The sequence below is a fragment of the Lynx rufus genome, unplaced genomic scaffold (assembly GCF_022079265.1).
Source record: "Lynx rufus isolate CCGP_SWC_20201006 ecotype Redwood Valley unplaced genomic scaffold, mLynRuf1.p SCAF_18, whole genome shotgun sequence".
NCBI classification, from domain to species: domain Eukaryota; kingdom Metazoa; phylum Chordata; class Mammalia; order Carnivora; family Felidae; genus Lynx; species Lynx rufus.
In genome coordinates this window covers 36,351,631-36,372,535 of record NW_025814832.1, presented here as the reverse complement: position 1 = coordinate 36,372,535, position 20,905 = coordinate 36,351,631, and the positions used below count along the sequence as shown (strand labels likewise).

Sequence of the window (20,905 nt, the reverse complement as noted above, 5' to 3'; positions counted from 1 at the left end):
TTTTAAGAGATTTTTGGATAGTTGAAGAGATTCCTCATTCTTATTCGTAACATGCTTCAAAACCAATCACGGTTCTTCAGGACTGGAGCCTGGCCCTGGGGTCACAGACTTCTGGGGAAGCATTGACTGTGAAAGAGTCTTGTTAGAAGAGAGTCCCATAGCGCTTCTTTATCCTGTTACCAAACCCCTTTGGAGGATTTCTACTTGTACCAAGAGAAGCATCCCTAGCTGGTCTAGCACTGGAGTATCCTGGTTGCACGGAGCCTCGTTGTGTGTTTGCCTGTGGTCATCTCAATGCCATCCTATTTGAGGCAGGATTATGCTGAGAACTGCTGAGTTTCTTTGTTCTACCTTTACCGTTGCTGCACGTAAGCCCACTTACCCCTAAAGGGCTTCTAAGAAGGTTGTTCTGATTCACCAGAGTAGGATGGAGATTCCGGCAGTAGAGATCGGTCTTACAGTCCCATCTCTTCCATTAACTGGCGTGGAACGAAATCTCCCTGAAGCCTCTCCTTCTGTTTCTCAAGACCCTATGTTCAAATATCTGTTATAATATTTAGTATTTATCTTTATTTTTTCCCTTTACTTAATGGAGTCTTCTTAAAAAGACAGGGTTTGTGGGGCGCTTGGGTGCTCAGTCGGTTAAGTGTCCAACTTCGGCTCAGGTCATGATCTCACAGTTCGTGGTTCGAGCCCCGCATTGGGCTCTGTGCTGACAGCTCAGCCTGAAGCCTGCTTCGGATTCTGTGTCTCCCTCTCTCTCTGCCTGTCCCCCGCTCACGCTCTGTCTCGCACTCTCTCTCTCAAAAATAAACATTAAAAAAATTTTTTTTTAAAAGACAGGGTTCTTATATAGCTTGTTCCTTAGTATAAGTTAATGGTAAACACGTAGGTCTTAGGCAATTTTTGAAGAATGAGTTAAGAAAAGGTTGGATGAACTTGTTGTAAACTCAAAATATGATGTTCTTTTAGGAGGAAAAAGAATGGAAAAAATCTTCTCAGGTTTGCTATGGCCATTTTAGACATAATTTTGTTTTCCTTGGAAATACTCTTTGTAGGGGCACATGGGTGGCTCAGTTGGTTAAGCCTCCAACTGTTGATTTCAGCTCAGGTCATGATCTCATGGTTGTGAGATCGAGCCCTGTGTTGGGTTCCACGTTGGGTGTGGAGCCTGCTTGGGATTCTCTCTGTCTCTCTCTCTCTCTCTGTCTCTCTCTCTCTCTCTCTGTCTCTCTCTTTTTCTCTCTCTTTGTCTCTCTCTTTCTGTGCCCCTCCCCTGCTCACACATACATGCATACGCGTTCTCTCTGTCCCTCTCAAAATAAATAAATAAACTCAAAAAATATTCTTTTTATCTTCCAATATATTATGAAAGATGTATTTATGTTTGTTTTTCAGGCTTCAGTGGTTATATGATTATCTTCTGCATGGTCTACTCTGTGACTTGGGAAAGCACTTTGTGTATTTTATGTGTCATCCTTGTGCTGGGGCCACGCTAACCTTCTCTGTATCGTTCCCACTTCGGTATATGTGTTGCTGAAGCGAGCGCTGTCCCTGTGTAGTTGAATTGGATTAGCACCATGCACACCCACACTGTGTTTCAAACCCGTGATGTATGTCTTTGCTGTGAGCAGTGCAGAAATGCTTGGCAGCGACATTTCCTTATGGGGCCTTAAAACTTTTCCATAAGAAGTCACCTTAGCTGTGAATTGGCATTCTCCTTCAGTATTTCAAAATCGCTAGGGTGCCCTGGGGTTTTCCACAGCCGCTCATTCCTCATTAGCCATCACATGCTCCTTTTCTTTGCCTGTTTGTGGTCTTATGAACTTGCCTTCAAGAAACTAACACTTTCTTTGGTCACTTCTTTCTTTGCAAGTCTTAGCAGTCATTTGTTGAGCTCCAGAAATTTTAATTCAGAACCGTGCTGATTCTTTGCACTTGACCGCACTCAGAATTTGCATATTTGGGGGGATGCATCTTGGTGAAGGAGGATATCTGGAACTAATTGAATAGTCTTTGGGCAGTTTTACCCTGGGTCCTGTCTCATCTAGATTTGCCACTATTAGGTGTAAATATGCCCTTTGGGAAAAAATAATTTGGCTTGTTTTGGTGATTTAAAATTTTTTTATTATTTTCTTTGATGTTTATTTTTGAGAGAGAGAGCGAGCATGAGCGAGGGAGGGGTAGAGAGAGAGGGAGACACAGAATCTGAAGCAGAGCCCAATGCGGGGCTCAAACTCATGAACCATGAGATCATGACCTGAGCCCAAGTTGGACACTTAACTGACTGAGCCACCCGGGCATCCCTTTTGATCATTTTTTAAACCTGGTGACATTACCTAGAAGGAGTCAAGTAAGAACAAAAATGAAAACTTTAAATGCTTAAAGACTGAAACAAAATTTAGCCTATGGATTTTTTCTTTGCCTGATTTAACTTTTAAAATTTGTTGTATTCCCAACTTATTTGTTTACCCATATAGCATTAAGGCAATTATAAATATTACATATTAAGTTCCTCAGACAGCCCTTGATACGTTCTAAATTTTGAATATATACTAGTTTTGTTTGTTGTTATTTTTTTCTATCGCTGCTATACCACAAACATGGCGTCTTAAAACAATTCAAATTTATTATTTTATGGTTTGGGAGATCGGAAGTCCAAAAGGAGACTTAGGGCCTAAGATCAAGGTGTCATCAGGTCTGGTTTTGCGGGGAGGTTTCAGGGAAGACTCTGTTCTTGGTTTTTCTATCTTCTGGAGGCTGTCTTCATTCTTTGGTTTGTGACCCTGAGTCATATTGTCTTTTCTCCATTGCTTCCTCTCTCATATTGTCTTGTTTGTCCTTTGACCTTCTTGCTTCCCTCTTACAAAGACCTTGTGATTACATTTGAGGCCTAACTAGGTAATCTGGGATGATCGCCCCATCTCAGATATTTAACTTAGTCACATCTCAAAGTCTCTTTTGCTATATAAGGTAGCGTATCTACAGTTCCAGGGATTAAAATATGAATATCTTTGAGGAACCATTATTCAGCCTACTGCCTTTCAGTACCGTTTCAGACTTAATCAATTGATATACTCTGTTGGATACTAGAGTTGGTATCACTGATAGGAGAAATGACTTTCAACTCCCTCTAAAAACATATCCCCCGTAATTTTCCATCCATACCTCATAGAGCTAATTGATGAAAGGTAAGAACAAGGAGTCTAATTTTCCCAGGCATCATAAGATGTGGATGCATCATAGTCAAAGCATAATGGTGTGATGTTACCTCTTAAATTGTCTCATTCCTCCCCACCCCCACCAGCTTTGTTGAGATATAATTGGCATATAACATGGTGAAGCTGATAAGGCATATAACATGGTGAAGCTGATAAGGTGTACAACGTAATGATTCGTTATATGTATTTACTGCAATCCAATTCCCACAATAAAGTTAGTTAACACATGTAGCACCTCACATAATTAAAATTTTTTTTGAGATGACAATTTCTTGCTATTTACTCTCTCAGCAATTTTCAAACATACAGTACAATATGGTTAACTATACTGTATATTACATCCTCAGAAGTTATTTATCTTATAACTGGAAGTTTGTACTCCTTGAACACCTTCACCCATTTTCTCCACTCCCCCCCACCACTCCACTGGCAGCCACCAATCTGCTCTCTGTTTCTGAGTTTGGGTGTTTTAGATTTCATAAACAAGTGAGATTATACAGTATGTGTCTTTTTCTGTCTGACTGATTTCACTTAGCACAGACGGTGCCTTCAGGGTCCATCCATGTTTTTGCAACTGGCAGCATTTCTTTCTTTTTTATGGCTGAATAATATTCCTGTGTGTGTGTGTGTGTGTGTGTGTGTGTGTGTGTGTGTACTCCCTTTTTCCCACATCCTCACCAATTCTTGTTATCTCTGTTAGATGATAGCCATTCTAACAGGTTTGAAGTAATATCTCATTGTGGTTTTAATTTGCGTCTCCCTGATGATTAATGATGTTGAGCACCTTTGAGTATCTATTGACGATTTGAATATCTTCTTTGGAAAATTGTCTATTTTGCTTCTCTGCCCATTTTTTATTGGATTATTTGCTTTTTTCTATTGAGTTATATATTTTGGATATTAACCCTTATCTTATCAGATATGTGATTTGCCATGTTTTCCCCCATTGTGTAGATTGCCTTCATTTTCTTGACCATTGATTTTGCTGTGCAGAAGCTTTTCAGTTTGATTTAGTCTAACTTGTTTCTTTTTGCTTTTGTTGCTTATGCTTTTGGTGTCATATTCATGAAGTCATTGCTAAATCCAATGTCAAGATTATAATCCTGTTTCCTTCTAGGAGTTTTATAGGTTCAGGCCTAATATTTAAGTCTTTAATCCATTTTGAGTTAATTTTTGTGAGTGGGGTGAGATAGAGGCCCAATTTCACTCTTTTGCATGTGAATATCCAGTTTTCCCAACACCCTATATTGAAGAGACTCTCATTTCCCCATTGAGTAGTCTTGGCTTTCTTGTCAAATACTAGTTGGCTGTACATGCATGGATTTGTTTCTGGGCTTTTAATTCTGTTCTACTGGTCTGTTTTTTGTTTGTTGGTTGGTTTTGGGGTTTGTTTTGTTTTTGTTTTCTTGTTTTTTTAAATGGCAGTATCATACTGCTTTGATTACTATAGTGGGATTTCTGGGAAGCATCCTGCAATACTGGAGGACCTGGGTGTCCATCATGAACTCCCCCTTTTCCACTGGAGAAACCAGGGTGGCCCTGTTGGTGTAGTGTCATGCTGGCCTGAGGTGGGTAGGTGACGATGCAGAGTGTAGACACTCCTCTTACCTTTCTAATGTAATCCTTCCCAGTCTCTGTGGTCCAATGCGGGTGCTTCATTCACACCCTTGGGTGTGGGATTCTCACAATGATATCTTGTCTATGGATAGTTGCTAGTTGGTCTTTTGGTGAGGGGCACTGAAGGTGGGGATGATTTATGTCACTGTCTTGATGATGTCACTTTAAGTGGGCTCTTGGATATAGTGTATTTGAAGTGAAGCCTTCTGTGTGCCAAGCTGAACAGAAGTTTGATGTAGAGCTAAGCATCAGAGCCCCCAAACAGAAAGTAGACTGTACCTTATCAACCCACGTGTAGTGGGCTGATCGGTGATGCCCCCAAAAGGTATGTCCGTATCCTAATCCTCAGAACTTGTGAATGTTCTTATTTGAAAAGAGGATCTCTGCTGATGTACCTGAGTTAAAGATCTGGAGGTGAGATTATCCAGGTGGGTCCTAAAAACAGTCATGAGTATCTTTTTAAATAAAGAGAAACAGTGGAGAAGGGACACCGAGGAGAAGGTGATGCGAAGATAGATCAGAGAGAGACACCGTCACCAGCCAAGGAATGCCAGCAGTCTCCAGAAGCTGCAAGTGCCAAGGAATGGATTCTCCCCTAGAGCCTCCAGAGGGAGTATAGCTCCACTGACTCCTTGACTTTAGACCTTTGGCCTCCAGAACGGAGAGAGAATAAACTCCTGTTGTTTTAAAATACTCAGTGTTGGGGCGCCTGGGTGGCGCAGTCGGTTAAGCGTCCGACTTCAGCCAGGTCACGATCTCGCGGTCCGTGAGTTCGAGCCCCGCGTCGGGCTCTGGGCTGATGGCTCGGAGCCTGGAGCCTGTTTCCGATTCTGTGTCTCCCTCTCTCTCTGCCCCTCCCCGTTCATGCTCTGTCTCTCTCTGTCCCAAAAATAAATAAACGTTGAAAAAAAAAATACTCAGTGTTTAGTAATTTGTTACAGCAGCTGCAGGAAACTAATACACCAAGCTACTTTCATATGTAGCTCCATGGACTTCATTACTGAATTACCTCTGTCTGCCCTACATCACGTCCTTAATGCTGAGAATCTCACCAGTCACCCTTTCATTCTGTGCAACAAGAACTTTTTAGCTACCACGATTCCCTCATTCACGTATGAACTATTCTTCCAGTTATATTTTGGATAGCATTCAGTTTGTCTTCTGTAGGTTGTCTTTTTAAGACATAACTACTTCTCTTCCTTTCATATCTGAATTTACTCTTCCTCTGCTGCCTTTCAAAGGTCATTTGATGAACCAAAGAAACAACTTGTGGTGTCTTTCATTCCAACTCGGTAATCACAAAATATTCCTTCCTCGACACTGAAAAATCTATACATGTTAAGTACAATTAGCCTGCAGAGTATACTGTCTTAATTAACTGTAATTATCAGTTTGGCCCCTTAATAGTTTTACTTTCTTTTTAACATTTTCCATTAGAAGCCTATATCTAGTTGGGAAGATATGTGCCAAAACTCTTAAACTGCAAGGAGCTATTAATATAAGCATATCACCATCATCATCATCATCATCATCATCATCATCATCATCATCATCAATTTGGGGTTATCTGGGTCTTCTCTCTCCAGGTCAAAAACACCTATAAGACACACACTGTAAGAACGAGCAAATTCCTGGTGGTGGAGTCATTATAGTCATTTACAAGCAATGCATGACATTGGATTCTCAAAGAAGTTGGATGGTAATTGCTTTTTCCGGTCATTCTCCATTAACAGTGACCAAAACCTTGTTTGCAAATCGGACACCCAGAAAGCAAATGAAACCTAAGGCTTCTTTCACTCCGTGAAATTTGATAAAGAACGAGTTGTTCTCAACCAGGCATGGTTTTGCCCCTCCAGGGCCTATCTGGCACGTCTGTAGACATTTTTGGGTTGTCAGAATTGGGGGGCGGGGGACATTGTCACTGGGATCTAGTGAGTAGAGGCCAGGGATGCTGCTAAATGTATCCCAAGGCATAGGACAGGTCCTTACAACAAAGAATTATCTGACCACGTGTGTCAGTAGTGCTGAGGTTGAGGAATTTTTTTATGTTCCATGGTTTACTCTGGTTCTATCTAGATGATATAATGTAGGCTTATGAAACAAATATTGAATTATTCTCTGCATATGGCATGCTCAAGGTATCTAACATAAATATGAAGAAGACAGCTGTGTCCCCACATCGTCCATTCCCCGAGCCTCAATGAGATTTCATTATCCTAGAAAAGACAAATGTATAAATTAACAACTGTGATAGTGTATATAAAATGCTACAGTGGCAGTATATAAAAAGTGCTGACAAGGACAAAAGAAATAGCAGTTCTGTCCAAAAACTTGGCATTTGAACCCCTACGGGATAAGTGGTAACCTACCAGTCAAAACAACAAAGAGGGGAGGTTCCAGTTTATATTATGGCAAGTAAGCTCCTATCAGACCAATTCTCCCACAAATATAAGCTGTGAACAAAGTATAAAATACAACTACCGGATGGCCTTGGAGAACAGATAAATATGAAGAGGTGGTAGAAAGGAGGACATACTTGGAAGAAAGAAAGGGAATTTCACATCTTTATAGCATTCATTTTCCCACATTTGGTGCCATGTGGGACGGCTGGAATTTGGGTCGATCACTGTGGTCTTTAAAAGAAATTTTTTTAAACGTTTATTCATTTTTTGATAGAGAGGGACAGAGCACGAGTGGGGGAGGGGCAGAGAGAGAGGGAGACCCAGAATCCAAAGCAGGCTCCAGGCTCTGAGCTGTTGGCACAGAGCCCGACACGGGGCTCGAACCCACGGACTGTGAGATCATGACCTGAGCTGAAGTCAGGACGCCCAACCGACTGAGCCACCCAGGCGCCCCAATAACTGTGGTCTTAGCGCTTAGAGAACCAGGTGAAAGATCAGGGCAGCCAGTGACAAACTCAGATGGAGGGACACCCAGGAAATAAAGTGAGCAAGCAGGGAAGGGCCCCAAATTCTTTGTGTGATCTTGGTCCACCCATATTTCTGGCTGATCTGTGAAACATGCATGGTTGGAGAAGATTCTAAACAGCTTAGGTAAAACTCAAAGAGCCGAACTTTTATATATGAACTTTTGTCTTCTGCAGAGGAGACAGAATTTATAGTTTGTATCCAGCCAAGTGAACTGCCTGCTAAAAACTGACAATTAAAATTAACCATTAATACCATTCAGAGGAAAGTAGCAGAATCCACACTCTCTACAGTGTCTCATTCGTAAAGACACAAGCCCAAAATACTCGACGTATGAAAAAACAGGTAACATGACCTGTTTATTCTCAAGAGAAAATGATCAATGGAGACCACCCCAGGATGAATTAGACGCTCGGGTTAGCAGATAAAAAATTTAAAGTAGCTATTATAGTTGTGCTCAGGGCAATAAGAAAAATTGGTAGCAATGAGTGAGAAAGTAGGAAATCTCGGGAGTGAAAAACAGTGAAAAATACAACATTTGAAATTTAAAATGTGGGCTGAATATAACAACAGAATGGAGAACAAGAAGATTCGGTGAATGTGCAAATTAATAGAAATTAGCCAATCTGAGGCCAGAGAGAAAAACATAACCCCCCCCCAAAAAAAAAGAACTGCAGGGACTTGGAAGACGACAATGTATAAAGTATATTTGAGTCACAAAAGTGGAGGGAAGAGCGCAAAGAGGCAGAAATGTTTTAATACGTAATAGCCAAAATTTTCCACGTTCATGAAAGACATAATTATATTGATTCAAGAAGCTCCACAAAGGCCACGCAGGGTAAATGCAAAACAGAACAAAACAAAAGCACCAATACTTGCTACAATCTGTCTTGTGATTTATAAGCCAAACTAGACGTTGTGTAAAGGTATCTCATTGTGATTTTGAAGTGCATTTTTTGGATGACCGATTCTAGTGAGTGACGTTTCATGTGCTTATGGCCGATTGTATATCCTCTTTGGAGAAACATCTATTCCGATTCATTACCTATTTTTAGGTTCTTTGTTTTTTAATAAAAATATTTTCTAATAAAGAACCTAATGATAAAGGTGCTTTATTTTTTAATGTTATTAAAAAGTGTGTTCTTTATTTTTTAATTATGGGTCTGTAAGAGTTCTTTATGTATTCTTAATACAAGTCTCTTTTCAGATCTATGATTTGCAAGTATTTTATCCTATTCTGTGGATTTTCCTTTCATATTTGATGACATTCCTTGCAGCACAAGAGTTTTTTAAATTTGCTGAATCTGTTTATATTTTATTTTCTTGTTTATGCCTTTGGTTACTTCTAAGAAAGCTTTGCTTAGCTCAAAGTCACAGAAATTTACTCCTGTTTTCTTCTAAGACTTTCCTATTTTTTAGCTCTTGTATTGAGGTCTGTGGTTTATCTTGAGTTAATTTTTGTGTATTGTGTAAAGAAGGAATCTTAACTTTATTCTTTTGCAAATGAATATCCTGTTGTCCCAGTGTCATTTGTTGTAAAAACTGCCATTTCTCCAGTGACTTGTCTTGGCACCCTTGCTGAAAGTCTACTGATCATCGATGTTAAGGGTTTATTTCTGGGATCTTAATCCTGTTCCATTGATTTATATGTGTATCCTTATGCCAGTAGCACACGATTTTGATTAACCCAGCTTGTAATAAGTTTTGTGAGTTCTCCAGCGTTCTTCTTTTTCAAGATTGTTTTGCTTTCTGGGTACCTTGCATCCCATATGAATTTTAGGGTCCGCTTGTCAATTTCTGCCAAATGTCACCTGGGGTTTTGACAGGGATTGTGTTGCATCCGTAGATCAATGGAGGAGTCTTGTCATCTTTCCAATATGGAGAGAATACTAATTTCCATTTTACTGTACATTTCTTTCTGATTCTTGAAGTAACAAATGTGTAGATATTCACAGTATTTACCTTTTTTTTTCCTTTTTTTACAAGAATTTAGCAGAGGCCACTAGTCTTAGCAGCTGTGTGAAAAAGAGGCCAAAGAATTTCCTTCATTTATCATGCTTGGTGAAAGGTATTATTTTTAGTGCCTTTTAAGTCGGAGTTGTATCTTCGTGTCTTTGACTGACTCACTGTATTCCCTTTAAGCACCAATCAGCAGCCACGAACGTAGAGGCTATAGCTGCTTGAAAGTCTTGTTTTTCAGCCCAGCTGGAAAGGGAATGGAGACTCTTCTAGCTGTTTTTCAGACTTGTTTGAAGTTTTTTTTTGTTTTGTTTTGTTTTTTTCTTGGAGTTTCCAGTGGAGATGCCACGCTGGCAGCAAATGAAGTATCCTGTAATGTGAAGCCTTATAAATATATGTTGGATCACTGCCATCATTATCAAAAGTGCTGGTGAAGAAATGTGCAAAGGGAAGATTTTCAAATTAAGGTTGGCCTGCACATATAAATGTTAGCTTGTAAAGCTCAAGAAATACCAAATTGTAGTCTATTAGTCTCCTACATTTTATTGCCTTTTTGGAATAATCATGTACTTCAGAACATCCTTTCATCTGAGCTGGCTTGTGGTTGTATAAGAATGCAGCTTCTTTTTTCTTTATGCTTTATATTCTCCGATGAGGAAAATTTACTGCATTTTATAAATAAATCAGAACTAAAAAGCAAATTTTTCTTCCCACCTTTTTATCTTCAAGGAGGCCCTGCTTTAAGGCATTTGAGCGATGCATTTATATTCGGCCCCACAACTAGTTGCACTGGAAAAAATAATCTTCAAAGTCATTTTTTTTTTTTTTTTTGCTTCTTACAGGACACAATTTGGAATCATTGGTAAAAGGGAAAACTGTTCTCAGGAGCAGACGTTTCTCTTTTTCAAATGGTGAAAGTTTTCACTTCTACCTCATTACTTTGATAGAAATTAAAATGGATCTTTCATTGAAATGAATATCATCTATTTACTTAAATTAAGACAGATATTTTATTTATATTAAGAGAGAAGCTTCCTACATATTAGTGGAGCTCAATGTATTTGTCGTGATTTATACTGAGTGAGGTCTTCTTTGATATTTAGCTTACTATTAGCAAGTGTGGTGGGACCAGAAGCTAGATGGAAGGTTTCTTCACTTCCCCATACCTGTTATTTAATATATGACAATGTTTTGTATTTGTAGGTCAGGATAGAAATTATAAGGTAAGATGTGCCTTACTGCACAAGGCTTTAACAGTATTCAAATTTTTTTTTAACATTTAAAAAAAAAATTTTTTTTTTTTTACATTTATTTATTTTTGAGAGACAGAGAGAGACAGCGTAAGCAGGGGAGGGGCAGAGAGAGAGAGAGAGAGGGAGACACAGAATCTGAAGCAGGCTCCAGGCTCTGAGCCGTCCGCACAGAGCCTGACGCGGGGCTTGAACTCATGGATCGTGAGATCATGACCTAGGCTGAAGTCAGAGGCTTAACCGACTGAGCCACCCAGGCGCCCCTAACAGTATTTTAAATATGGTCTGTGATATATACCTGATTATAGGTAAAGTTTATGACTTTGATTTATGTGGCTGTAAGCTAGTTACAAAGTAAATGGCTAAACTTGGTAGGTAAGAATGAAATGATGGAGAAAATATTTGCCCTATTAAATTGAAAGTGTTTACATTAACTAAACGGCTCCTGTGGATATTTGGGCAAAAAGTGTAAAACAGCTGACTTTCAACATTCAGCCACTGGTCGTATGTTTTATAACAGGTGTTAGCAAAACTTTTCTTTTGGCCAAGTAATGGTACATAATTTTTAGATTCTATGAGAAATGAATTTGTAAAGTTTTCAAATAGTGTCCAATGTACTTTCTTTCGTGTTTATGGAGCACGTAACTGACTGTTACGTGACCAAGCAAAGTGAACCTTTGAAAAATTGTAATCCTGATAGGAAGTAGCCCTTTTCAAGTTCTTTTAGGAGGCTTAAAAACGAAAGAGTAACACAGGATACACTAATCACTGTAGTCCCTGGATAGTGCGGAAGTAGCTCTTGTGCCGTCTAACCCCAAACACCTACAAGGGGACAGTATTCATCGACCACGGTGGCCTTTGCCTCTGAGCCTGGTCTCAGAATCCTTTTAACGGAGCCTCCTAGGCAGCCCCCTTCAGTCATTTGGGTCTGTCGCACCAGAGAAAATGTCCACTGAACATGTGTGACAAAATGTTTATGGCAAATATCCATCGCATTTGCCAACCTAGGGCTAGGACATGGTACCCGATATACTTTGTATGACTTTGTGTTGTTCTCATATGTTGCGTTAGTGTTCAGATATTTGAATTTTTAAACAAAATAGTCCATGTTCGTATCAGGGAAACCCTAGTCAAGTCTTCCTCCTCCTTCTTGGGCAGGGTACTATAAGAAGGATGAAAACACACCAGACCAAATTAAAATTCTCTCCTGCCGTCAGAGTGCTCAGTCTTTTGTGTGGTGATGTCTCTTGAATCAGTCTTCAGTATTAATATCCGGTTATTAATCACTGTTGTCTAGGAGCTAATATTAACGTTAAGTGGCAAAGAAACAAAACATTTAAGCCTTCGAATTTGGCAACCGGTTAACATTACAGTCGTTTCATTTTAACAACGTGTAAGAAAAATGGAGGACGGCAAGGTACTCCGGTTCCTGTTGAATAGTCACCTAAAGCAAACCGCTTAAAGGAAAGCTTTTTAAAAAGTTCCAGAAACCTGTACCCACATCGCTGTAAAACGCAGTGACCAGGAGCTACATCTGGCACGCAGCACCACCTCCAATGGCTTTGCTCTCATGCAGGGCCTCACACACCTTGGGGCCGAGTGTTAAACCCTGGGGGCATTAAAATAGTGGCTCCACCTGTGAAACAGACGTGTGGAAAGGGGTTTCAGTGGAAAAGCTGCCTTGTTTAGCACGGGGGCGGGGGTGTGTGTGGATTTGGTCTTCTTCAGGTACAAGGCTGTGTGGTGGGTATGAAGAGGTAGACGCACATCGTATACAATGAAAAATTAGGGGAAGGTGGATGTGGAATATCTTCTTCCAGCTTGTACGCAGAGACTATCCAAACTGGGGTGGGGGGAGGGGGACTCGAAACTAAATACGCATTGCCACATTTTTTTTTTTATAAAGGGACAGGAGGATCCTGCTGAAGTGGAAACTGGGTGACACTTCTCAGTATTTTTGCGTTAAAGCTCTGAGAAAGTTTTCAGTATTTGTGGAGAAAGTTTGGTATTTTGATATCTTATATCACATGTATCACATGTGTGCTCTTATTGGAAAGCCTGAAAGTTACTGTGTCTTAGAGGGGTTTTTAAGCTCAGATCTGAGTAAGTCAGAACACTCAAATTACCGTTTGTCCACGTCTTAAAAGACAGTAGCATCATTGTTTGGATTCCGCGCTCCTGCCCGCCCCGTCATGATGTTTTCCTAAAATTTGATTTGTGGGGGTTAAGCATCCGACTCTTGATTTGGGCTCAGGTCACGATCTCACAATTTGTGCGATCAAGTCCCGTGTCGGGATCTGCACTGACAGTGGGGAGCCCACGTGGGATTTTTCTCTCTCCCTCTCTCTCTGTCCTGCGCCCTGCTCGTGCTCTCTCTCGCTCTCTCAAAATAAATAAGTAAACAAAAAACAATTGGATTTGTGTGAGTTAAATCACTCCACCCCCCCCCCCACACACACACACAGCATTCTTTGGCATTGCAGTTAAGGAGATGATGTTTATACGTGTGTAAACTTTTGCATTTAGGGAAGATGAACCAAGTTGATCTTATTTGTGATGTCTCAGTCTGCTCAGGCCGCTGTAGCAGAATATCGCCGACTGGATAGTTTATAAGCAACAGAAGTTTATTTCTCACAGTTCTGGGAGGTTGGGAAATTCAAGACCAAGGCACCAGGATGGTGGTGTTCTGATGAGGGCCCTTTTCTTGGTTCGGGGCTGGCGTCCTCTCCCTGCGTCCTCACCTGGTGAAGGGGTCATGGGATCTCTCTGGAACCTCGTTTAGAAGAGCATTCATTTCCTTTAAGGGGACACATTCAGACCCTAAAGTATGGCACCTGGAAAATCAGGAAAGCAGAAGAGTAGCCTGCAGCATGAGCTCAGGGTCAGACGGCCGGGACCGGTCCTGGCTTGATCCGTTACTAAATGTGGTATCTCAGAACTACTCCCTAAGCCTCAGTTTCCTGTTCTCTAAAACTAAGGGTATAATAATACTTTGATACACGTTTGCTTTGAGAGTAAAGGAGAGAAGAGATGTAAAAATATTTTGCACCGGGCCCAGCACGAGTCAGAACTCCGTATTAGCCATCATGAACTTTCATGCATTTATAACCGAAAGCCTTTATTTTTTTCCCTGTGTGACTCTGCAGAGATTTCTCTTGTGTTTTGAGCCCCTGTGACCATAGAACTTGAGTTCAAGACGTAAAGAGGTGAGATGGTGATCAGTAGGCACGTGTCCTGCAGGGCGGTGGCACAATCTCAGGCCACCAAGTGGCTGCGTTGCACCTGTCACCCCACAGGTGAACTGCTACGCATGCATATTAGAGATATCTCTAATGGTATGTGGCTTTTTTAAAATTGAGATATAACTCACATACTATAAAATTCATCCTTGTAAAGTGCAAATCTCAGCAGAGTTCAGTATATTCCTAAGGAGGTGCAACCATCGCCACTATCTAATTCCGGGACGTTTCCATCACCAGAAAAGACACCCTATATCCATTAGCAGTCACTCTTCATTCCCCCTGCCCACTCCCTCCCCCCCCCCCCACCAGCTGCTGGCCACCTCTAATCTACTTCCTGTCTGTAAGCACTTAGCTTTTCTGGGTATTTCACATAAATGGAAACGTACAATATGTCGCCTCTTGTCTCTGGCTTCCCGTGTTCAAGGTTCCTCCATGTAGCATGTGTCAGAACCTCAGTGTGTTTGTTTGTTTTTTTTTTTTAATTTTTTAATGTTTATTTCTGAGAGAAAGAGAGAGAAACAGAGTGTGAGTGGGGGAAGGGGTAGAGAGAGAGAGAGGGAGACACAGAATCCAAAGCAGACTCTGGGCTCTGAGCTATGAGCACCCAGCCCGACGCGGGGCTCGAACCCATGCACCGTGAGATCATGACCTGTGCCAAAGTCGGACGCTTAACCGACTGAGCCACCCAGGTGCCCCAGAACTTCAGTGTTTTTTAAGGCTGAATAATATTGCATGGTACACCTTGAACATCTTGTTCTTGTTTATCCATCCATCAGTTGATGGAGCTAAGTGGTTTTAAACGGGTTTTGTTTTTAAGGAACTCTTTGGAAGCAGTTTGAGAGAAATCTTTGAGACTAGTCATCAGAACACTCTGTCTCTTTTTCTGGAGACAAAGTATTTTATTGTCAACTTTTGAAAGGGAAGTTTTATAGAATTTGGATCAAAAACTTGCAATCTGAATGTTATTTTAGAGAGGGTGAAATACTGCCCTTTCATTCAAGCCTTGTTCTTTTATTTTACATTTCAACTCTGAAGCTTTTCTGGACTTTTCTAGGGAGAAAGAGGAGCAGCTGACTCGTGTGACTGAAGTTCAGAGGTCGCAGGCCCAGCAGGCGGATGCTGCCCTGGAAGAGTTTAAGCGGCAGGTGGAACTGAACTCAGAGAAAGTCTACGCCGAAATGAAAGAGCAGGTGAGGAGGCCGCTGTGGCATCTTTTTTGAAAGTCGCTCTCTCAGTAGGAAGGTACATTCTGATCTTTATATGACAGAAACATATTTACTTCTAACCAAAGTTTTATCAAAATTAGCCATACTATTGGGTCACAGGTTCAGAATGAAAAAGGGACAGTAGCCCTGGCAGAGGAGGACACCCACCTCCCCCCGGAGCCTGGAAAGAAGAGGTGGTCCCTCGCGGCCAAGAAGGAGGGCCCTGGCCGGGAGGGCTTGGCCGGCAGGTCCCCCCCGCTCCCTGCAGAGCGTGTGACGTGAGGAAGCCACGGCATGTAGCTCTGGCGTGCCTCTCCGTGCTCCCCGGGCCACCGGGTGGCCGCTGACCAGCAAACCTTGGTGGCAGTGTGTGGAAGGAGGAGGGTGGACACCCACCTGGAGCTCTGCAGGCAAGGAGATGGGCCCAGCTTCCTCCTTTCAGGAGTCCTTGATTCGCCTTCAAGCAAAACCACAGTAGTCATTTAAAGGCGTAGCTATAGGGGCACCTGGGTGGCTCAGTTGGTCAAGCCTCTGACTCTCAGTCTCGGCTCAGGTCACAATCTCACGGTTCGCGAGTTCAAGCCCTGCATGGAGCTCTGTGCTGATAGTACAGAGCCTGCTTCTCTCTCTCCCTCTCTCCCTGCCCCTCCCCTGCTCACTCTGTTTCTCTCAAAATAAGTACATGAAGTTAAAGTCGTAGCTACAAATGTGGCAATGGCAAGAGTGTGTCTCGTGGATCCGCCTACAAGTAAAACCCCGTGACCCACCAGTGGTGCAGGGGCTCAGGTTAACCGTGTCTGTGCTCGTCCGTGTTCCGTAAGTAGTGTTGTATTTGTCAGTTACGGCAAGTTGTTGGCAACTGACATTTCAGGACAGAGGCCGTCTCCAGTTCGTGCACAGGTGAAGTGGAACGCTTTTTAGTTTTGAGAGAAAATAAAAAATTTGAAAAGGGAACAGGGAGCAAACCCCTAGGTGCCCCTCATGAAGAATCAACCATTGTTAACACGGTGTTTATTTAAACTGCAACCCTACAGATGAAGTTTTCATTTGCTTTGTTATTCGTATCTAGTCACATTACTCCCTCCTTTCCACTTCTGAGAAAACCAGTGTCATTAATGTAGTGTGTATTATTTCAGTCTCTTTTATATTTTTATGTGCATATATAATGTTCATGTATCTTATATGTATACGTTATGCCTATACATATTACATGCATCTAAAAATTTTTGTGCATCTACTTTTTAAAAGTTAGGTAAATACTACAGATTTCACGTATGCCTTATTTGCTCTTTTATACTTTATTGTTTGTGTTTTTTTGTTTTTTTGTAACTGGCTGCTTGGAGTTTATTTTCCACTCGGTGCGAGGCTGCTCTTTTATATTTAACTTTACGTATCCCTGCCCTGTCCATGCTGATTTAGTGCAGTCCTTTTAACACTGAATGTATTTTAGCCTGTGAATGTAGCACGTTTCATTTATCAGCTCCTCTAGCCAAGGGTGTTTGGTTTATTTTCTTCAGGTTTTCTTCATTCTAAAAAATGGTGCAGTCGTGTTTGTGATCTCCTTTTCAGTGGGAGTTCACTTCCTCAGGAGCCCCAAGCACATATGGGGTGGTGGAAACATCCCTACGGAAGGATCTCTATGAGCCCTGTACTGTTGACTAGTTTGGAACTGTGCTTTCTTGTTGTTATTTTCTTGATTCGGATTTCCACTCCTATTGAGTTGTGTGAATCTGGGTTTTGAGAATGGGGCTCTGAGATCCCATTCTTCCATTTTCCCCCTCACTGCCTAGGGCAGAAGCTGGATTCCTGCAGAGTAATTGTGCCAGAAGGTGGAGACCAGACCCTGCTGCTTGGATGTCCATCTTCCAGCTCCCTGCTAGGAACAGGGCCCGGTCCCTAGAATGTGTATTTGGTCCAAGTATGCAGTGGAGCTACAGAGGAAATTCTCTGATCAGCTTGACACTTAAGGAATACAGAAAATACTGAAGGAGGGGGCCCCTGGCAAGAAAGTTTAAGTATAGAGTCGAGAAGGCTAAAAATGAGGCATTTGAAATTGCTGAGACTGACAGTGCAAGTTCTGAGGAAGGCTGTCGTGAGACCATGACAGGTACCTTTGGCTCACTCTTCCACTTGGAGCTGATGATGTAATATTAGCAGGTCACGGTACTCACGGGTAAGAAGGAGAACAAACAAGCAAACAGCATGGAACTTGTGAAAGCATTCTGTAGAACAGGAAAAAGACATTTGTATTCAGCAGTTACAGAATAAAAGCATACTTCTGAAAATGATCTATGGTGGAATTCTGAAAAAAAAAATCAGAAAAGTAGTATCTTTGTATAAGAAGACATGATCTCTAAGAAAGAGGCCACACATATTAAGTAAAATTAATGCAATGAAACCTGGATACATTCTGGGAAAAAAAATGCACCTCAAAAATAAAAATGAAAATCCCACAAGTTTCTAGACAGGATGAAACTGGCAAAGAAATTAGAAAAATAATGGATAATGTTTCAGAGTTTTGAAGGAGGAAGGTTGTGACCCAGTTTTATACATAACCAAAGAGTTTTTCACTTGCAAAATCAACAGAAAAACATATTCTTAGTAAGAGCTCATAAAATGTATACTGCTTGTTTCTTTTCTGGAAAAAATTATGTGAACAGATCAACCAATCCAGAGATGAAGCCAAAGACATTGCACACATGGGGAAACCATCATATTTAAGGATGAGTAGGGAACAATGGAATCCAACAAAATAAAAACAAGTTTAACTAATTGTTACAACTCTGATTGTAAGAAAGAATGCTCATGTTTATTGAGTTTTGAAAAAGAAGGTATATAAAGTGGCCAATACAAATTTAATAACAACGTAAAAACAATTTAGTAGGCTAAAATTCTTGGCCATGGAAAGGGGAGACTCAAAAGATCTTAAAATCAGAGAAATGCAGATTAAAATAGTTTTGGAATGTATAAGCTTAGGCATAAATCAAATCAACAAGGTATTACACTTTCATAAAAATCTCAAGGAGATAAAGGCAAAACTTGAGAGGAGATGTTGCCAAAGGAACAGAAGTAGAAACAGAACGAGATATCCAAAATGAGACAGAGTATGTAACTGTCATAATAAATATTAATAGGTTAATTTTTTTAGTAAAATAAGATATTGACTAGTTGACTTAAATCCATGTGTATGCTGTTTATAAAAGATACAACTAGTTTACACAAAAATTATATTAGATTATAAAAATATGTCACTTGTATTCAGAAAAGAATATAATACTATCATAATAAAGTTAATAAACTAGATGAATGGATATACTTTTGCATGCTAAAGGCAAGAGTATTCAAATATGAAAAAATGTTAGGAATGCATGGAGAATTAAATAGCATTGGGGAGCTTTCATATAGTTTTCTCCATCTAAGATCAGGGGGCGAAAACAAAACAAATAGGAGGTCTAAATAACAGTTTATACAATACCTATATTTCTACTTTCTACCCTTTAAATATGACCTGTTAAAGTCCTACTCCCTTGGAACAGTTATAAAACTTAGTAGACCATAAAGAGACACTCAGTATGTTTCTAAAACTTGATATGACAGCACATATTTTTTTTACCACAATGCAATAAAATCAGAAATTAATCGCAATTAAAGTTGCTACATTCCACTTCACCAAAATTAAAAACTTTTGCTCTTTGAAAGACACCATTAAAAAACAACAAAAGGAAGTAAGACAAGCCAGAGAATGGGAGAAAAGATTTACAAATATTTCCAAGAACTTGTATCTAGAGTATAAAAGAAATCTTACAACTCAGTAATTAGAAGACAAACAACCCAGTTAAAAATAGGCAAAATTGGGGCGCCTGGGTGGCGCAGTCGGTTAAGCGTCCGACTTCAGCCAGGTCACGATCTCGCGGTCCGTGAGTTCGAGCCCCGCGTCAGGCTCTGGGCTGATGGCTCAGAGCCTGGAGCCTGTTTCCGATTCTGTGTCTCCCTCTCTCTCTGCCCCTCTCCCGTTCATGCTCTGTCTCTCGCTGTCCCAAAAATAAATAAACGTTGAAAAAAAAAAAATTAAAAAAAAAAAATAGGCAAAATTTTGGACACCTCACAGAAGAAGATATACAAATGACTAATAAGCACATGAAAAGATGTTCAATAGGTCATCATTCATCAGGGAAATTAAAATCAAATGAAACGCCACTATACATGCTCATTAGAATGGTTAAAATTATAAAGATTGCAGGGGCGCCTGGGTGGCTCAGTCGGTTAAGTGTCTGACTTCAGCTCAGGTCATGATCTCTTGGTTCATGGGTTCGAGCCCCACATCGGGCCCTGTGCTAACAGCTCCGAGCCTGGAGCCTGCTTCGGATTCTGTGTCTCCCTCTCTCTCTGCCCCTCCCTGGCTCACACTCTGTCTCTCTGTCTCTCTCTCTCTCTCTCTCTCTCTCAAAAATAAATAAACATTTAAAAAAAAACTATAAAGATTGGTTGATAATGCTGAATGTTGGTGAAGATGCTATTAGATGGAGCTGTCACATGCTGCCTATGCGAAAAGTGCCAATTTCTTAAGATGTTAAACTTTCAGTGACCATCTATCACTCATTCCATTCTATGTGCTTAACCAAGAGAAATGAAGACATATCCAGACAAAGCCTTGTACACAAATGTTGATAGCGGTTTTATTCACAAAAGCCTCTAACTTGAACAGCCCAAATGTTCCTCCGAAGTTGAAAGAACAATCAACATGCAGTATATACAACCGAATACTACTCAGCAATATAAAGGAATGAATTACTGATGCTTACGACAACATGGATGAGTCTCAAGATGCTCGTCAAGTTTTTGTTAGTATACTCTCTGGGTAAGGTTGGAATTTCCCCGATGATCTTGAGGTTCTCGTTTTAGCAGATTATCAACCTAGTTTGTTTCAGAGCAAAAGTCCTGTCTCTTCTTCTGTGGGCGGGTTTCAGTTTCAGTGAAGTTCCAAAGCCTTTGCTCTGCTGCTTTGGGTCTGTTTTGATTGTGCCAGTCAGGAGGGAGTCTGAGATTTGGGTGGTATTTAAATCACTCCACCCAGTAATCACTCCATGCAGGCACTCGTGGGACATTCCCCAGGGTAGACCATATGCTTGGACACAAAACAATTCTCAATAAATTTAAAAGGATTAAAGTCATGCAAAATGTGTTCAATGATAATAAATTAGAAATAAACAACAATAAGAAATCTGGGAAGTCCCCACATATTTCGAGATTAAATAACATAAACAACTCATGGGTCAACGAAGATATTACAAGGAAAATGAGGAAATATTTTGAACTGCATTAAAACAAAAACATGGGCATATCAAAATTTATGGAATGCAGCTAAAGCAGTACTTAGAGAAAAGTTTATAGCTTTAAACGTCTATACCCCAAAAGAAAGTTCTCAAATCAGTAGCCTAAACTTCATCTTAAGAAACCAGAAAAAGAGGGGGCACCTGAATGGCT

General features: G+C 40.7%; 1 protein-coding gene and 1 pseudogene across 8 annotated transcripts in view; one reads left to right on the top strand and one right to left on the bottom strand.

The window, feature by feature from the left end:
* CEP112 (centrosomal protein 112) overlaps nucleotides 1-20,905 on the top strand; it is a 420,870-nt gene that overhangs the window by 150,681 nt on the left and 249,284 nt on the right. For all 8 annotated transcript variants that reach the window (XM_047081540.1, XM_047081543.1, XM_047081542.1 and 5 more), the window contains one exon: nucleotides 15,271-15,406. In XM_047081540.1, coding sequence (XP_046937496.1) covers nucleotides 15,271-15,406 — 136 coding nt within the window. The remainder of the gene's footprint in view (nucleotides 1-15,270; nucleotides 15,407-20,905) is intronic.
* Nucleotides 1,449-1,549, bottom strand: LOC124513710 (uncharacterized; annotated as a pseudogene).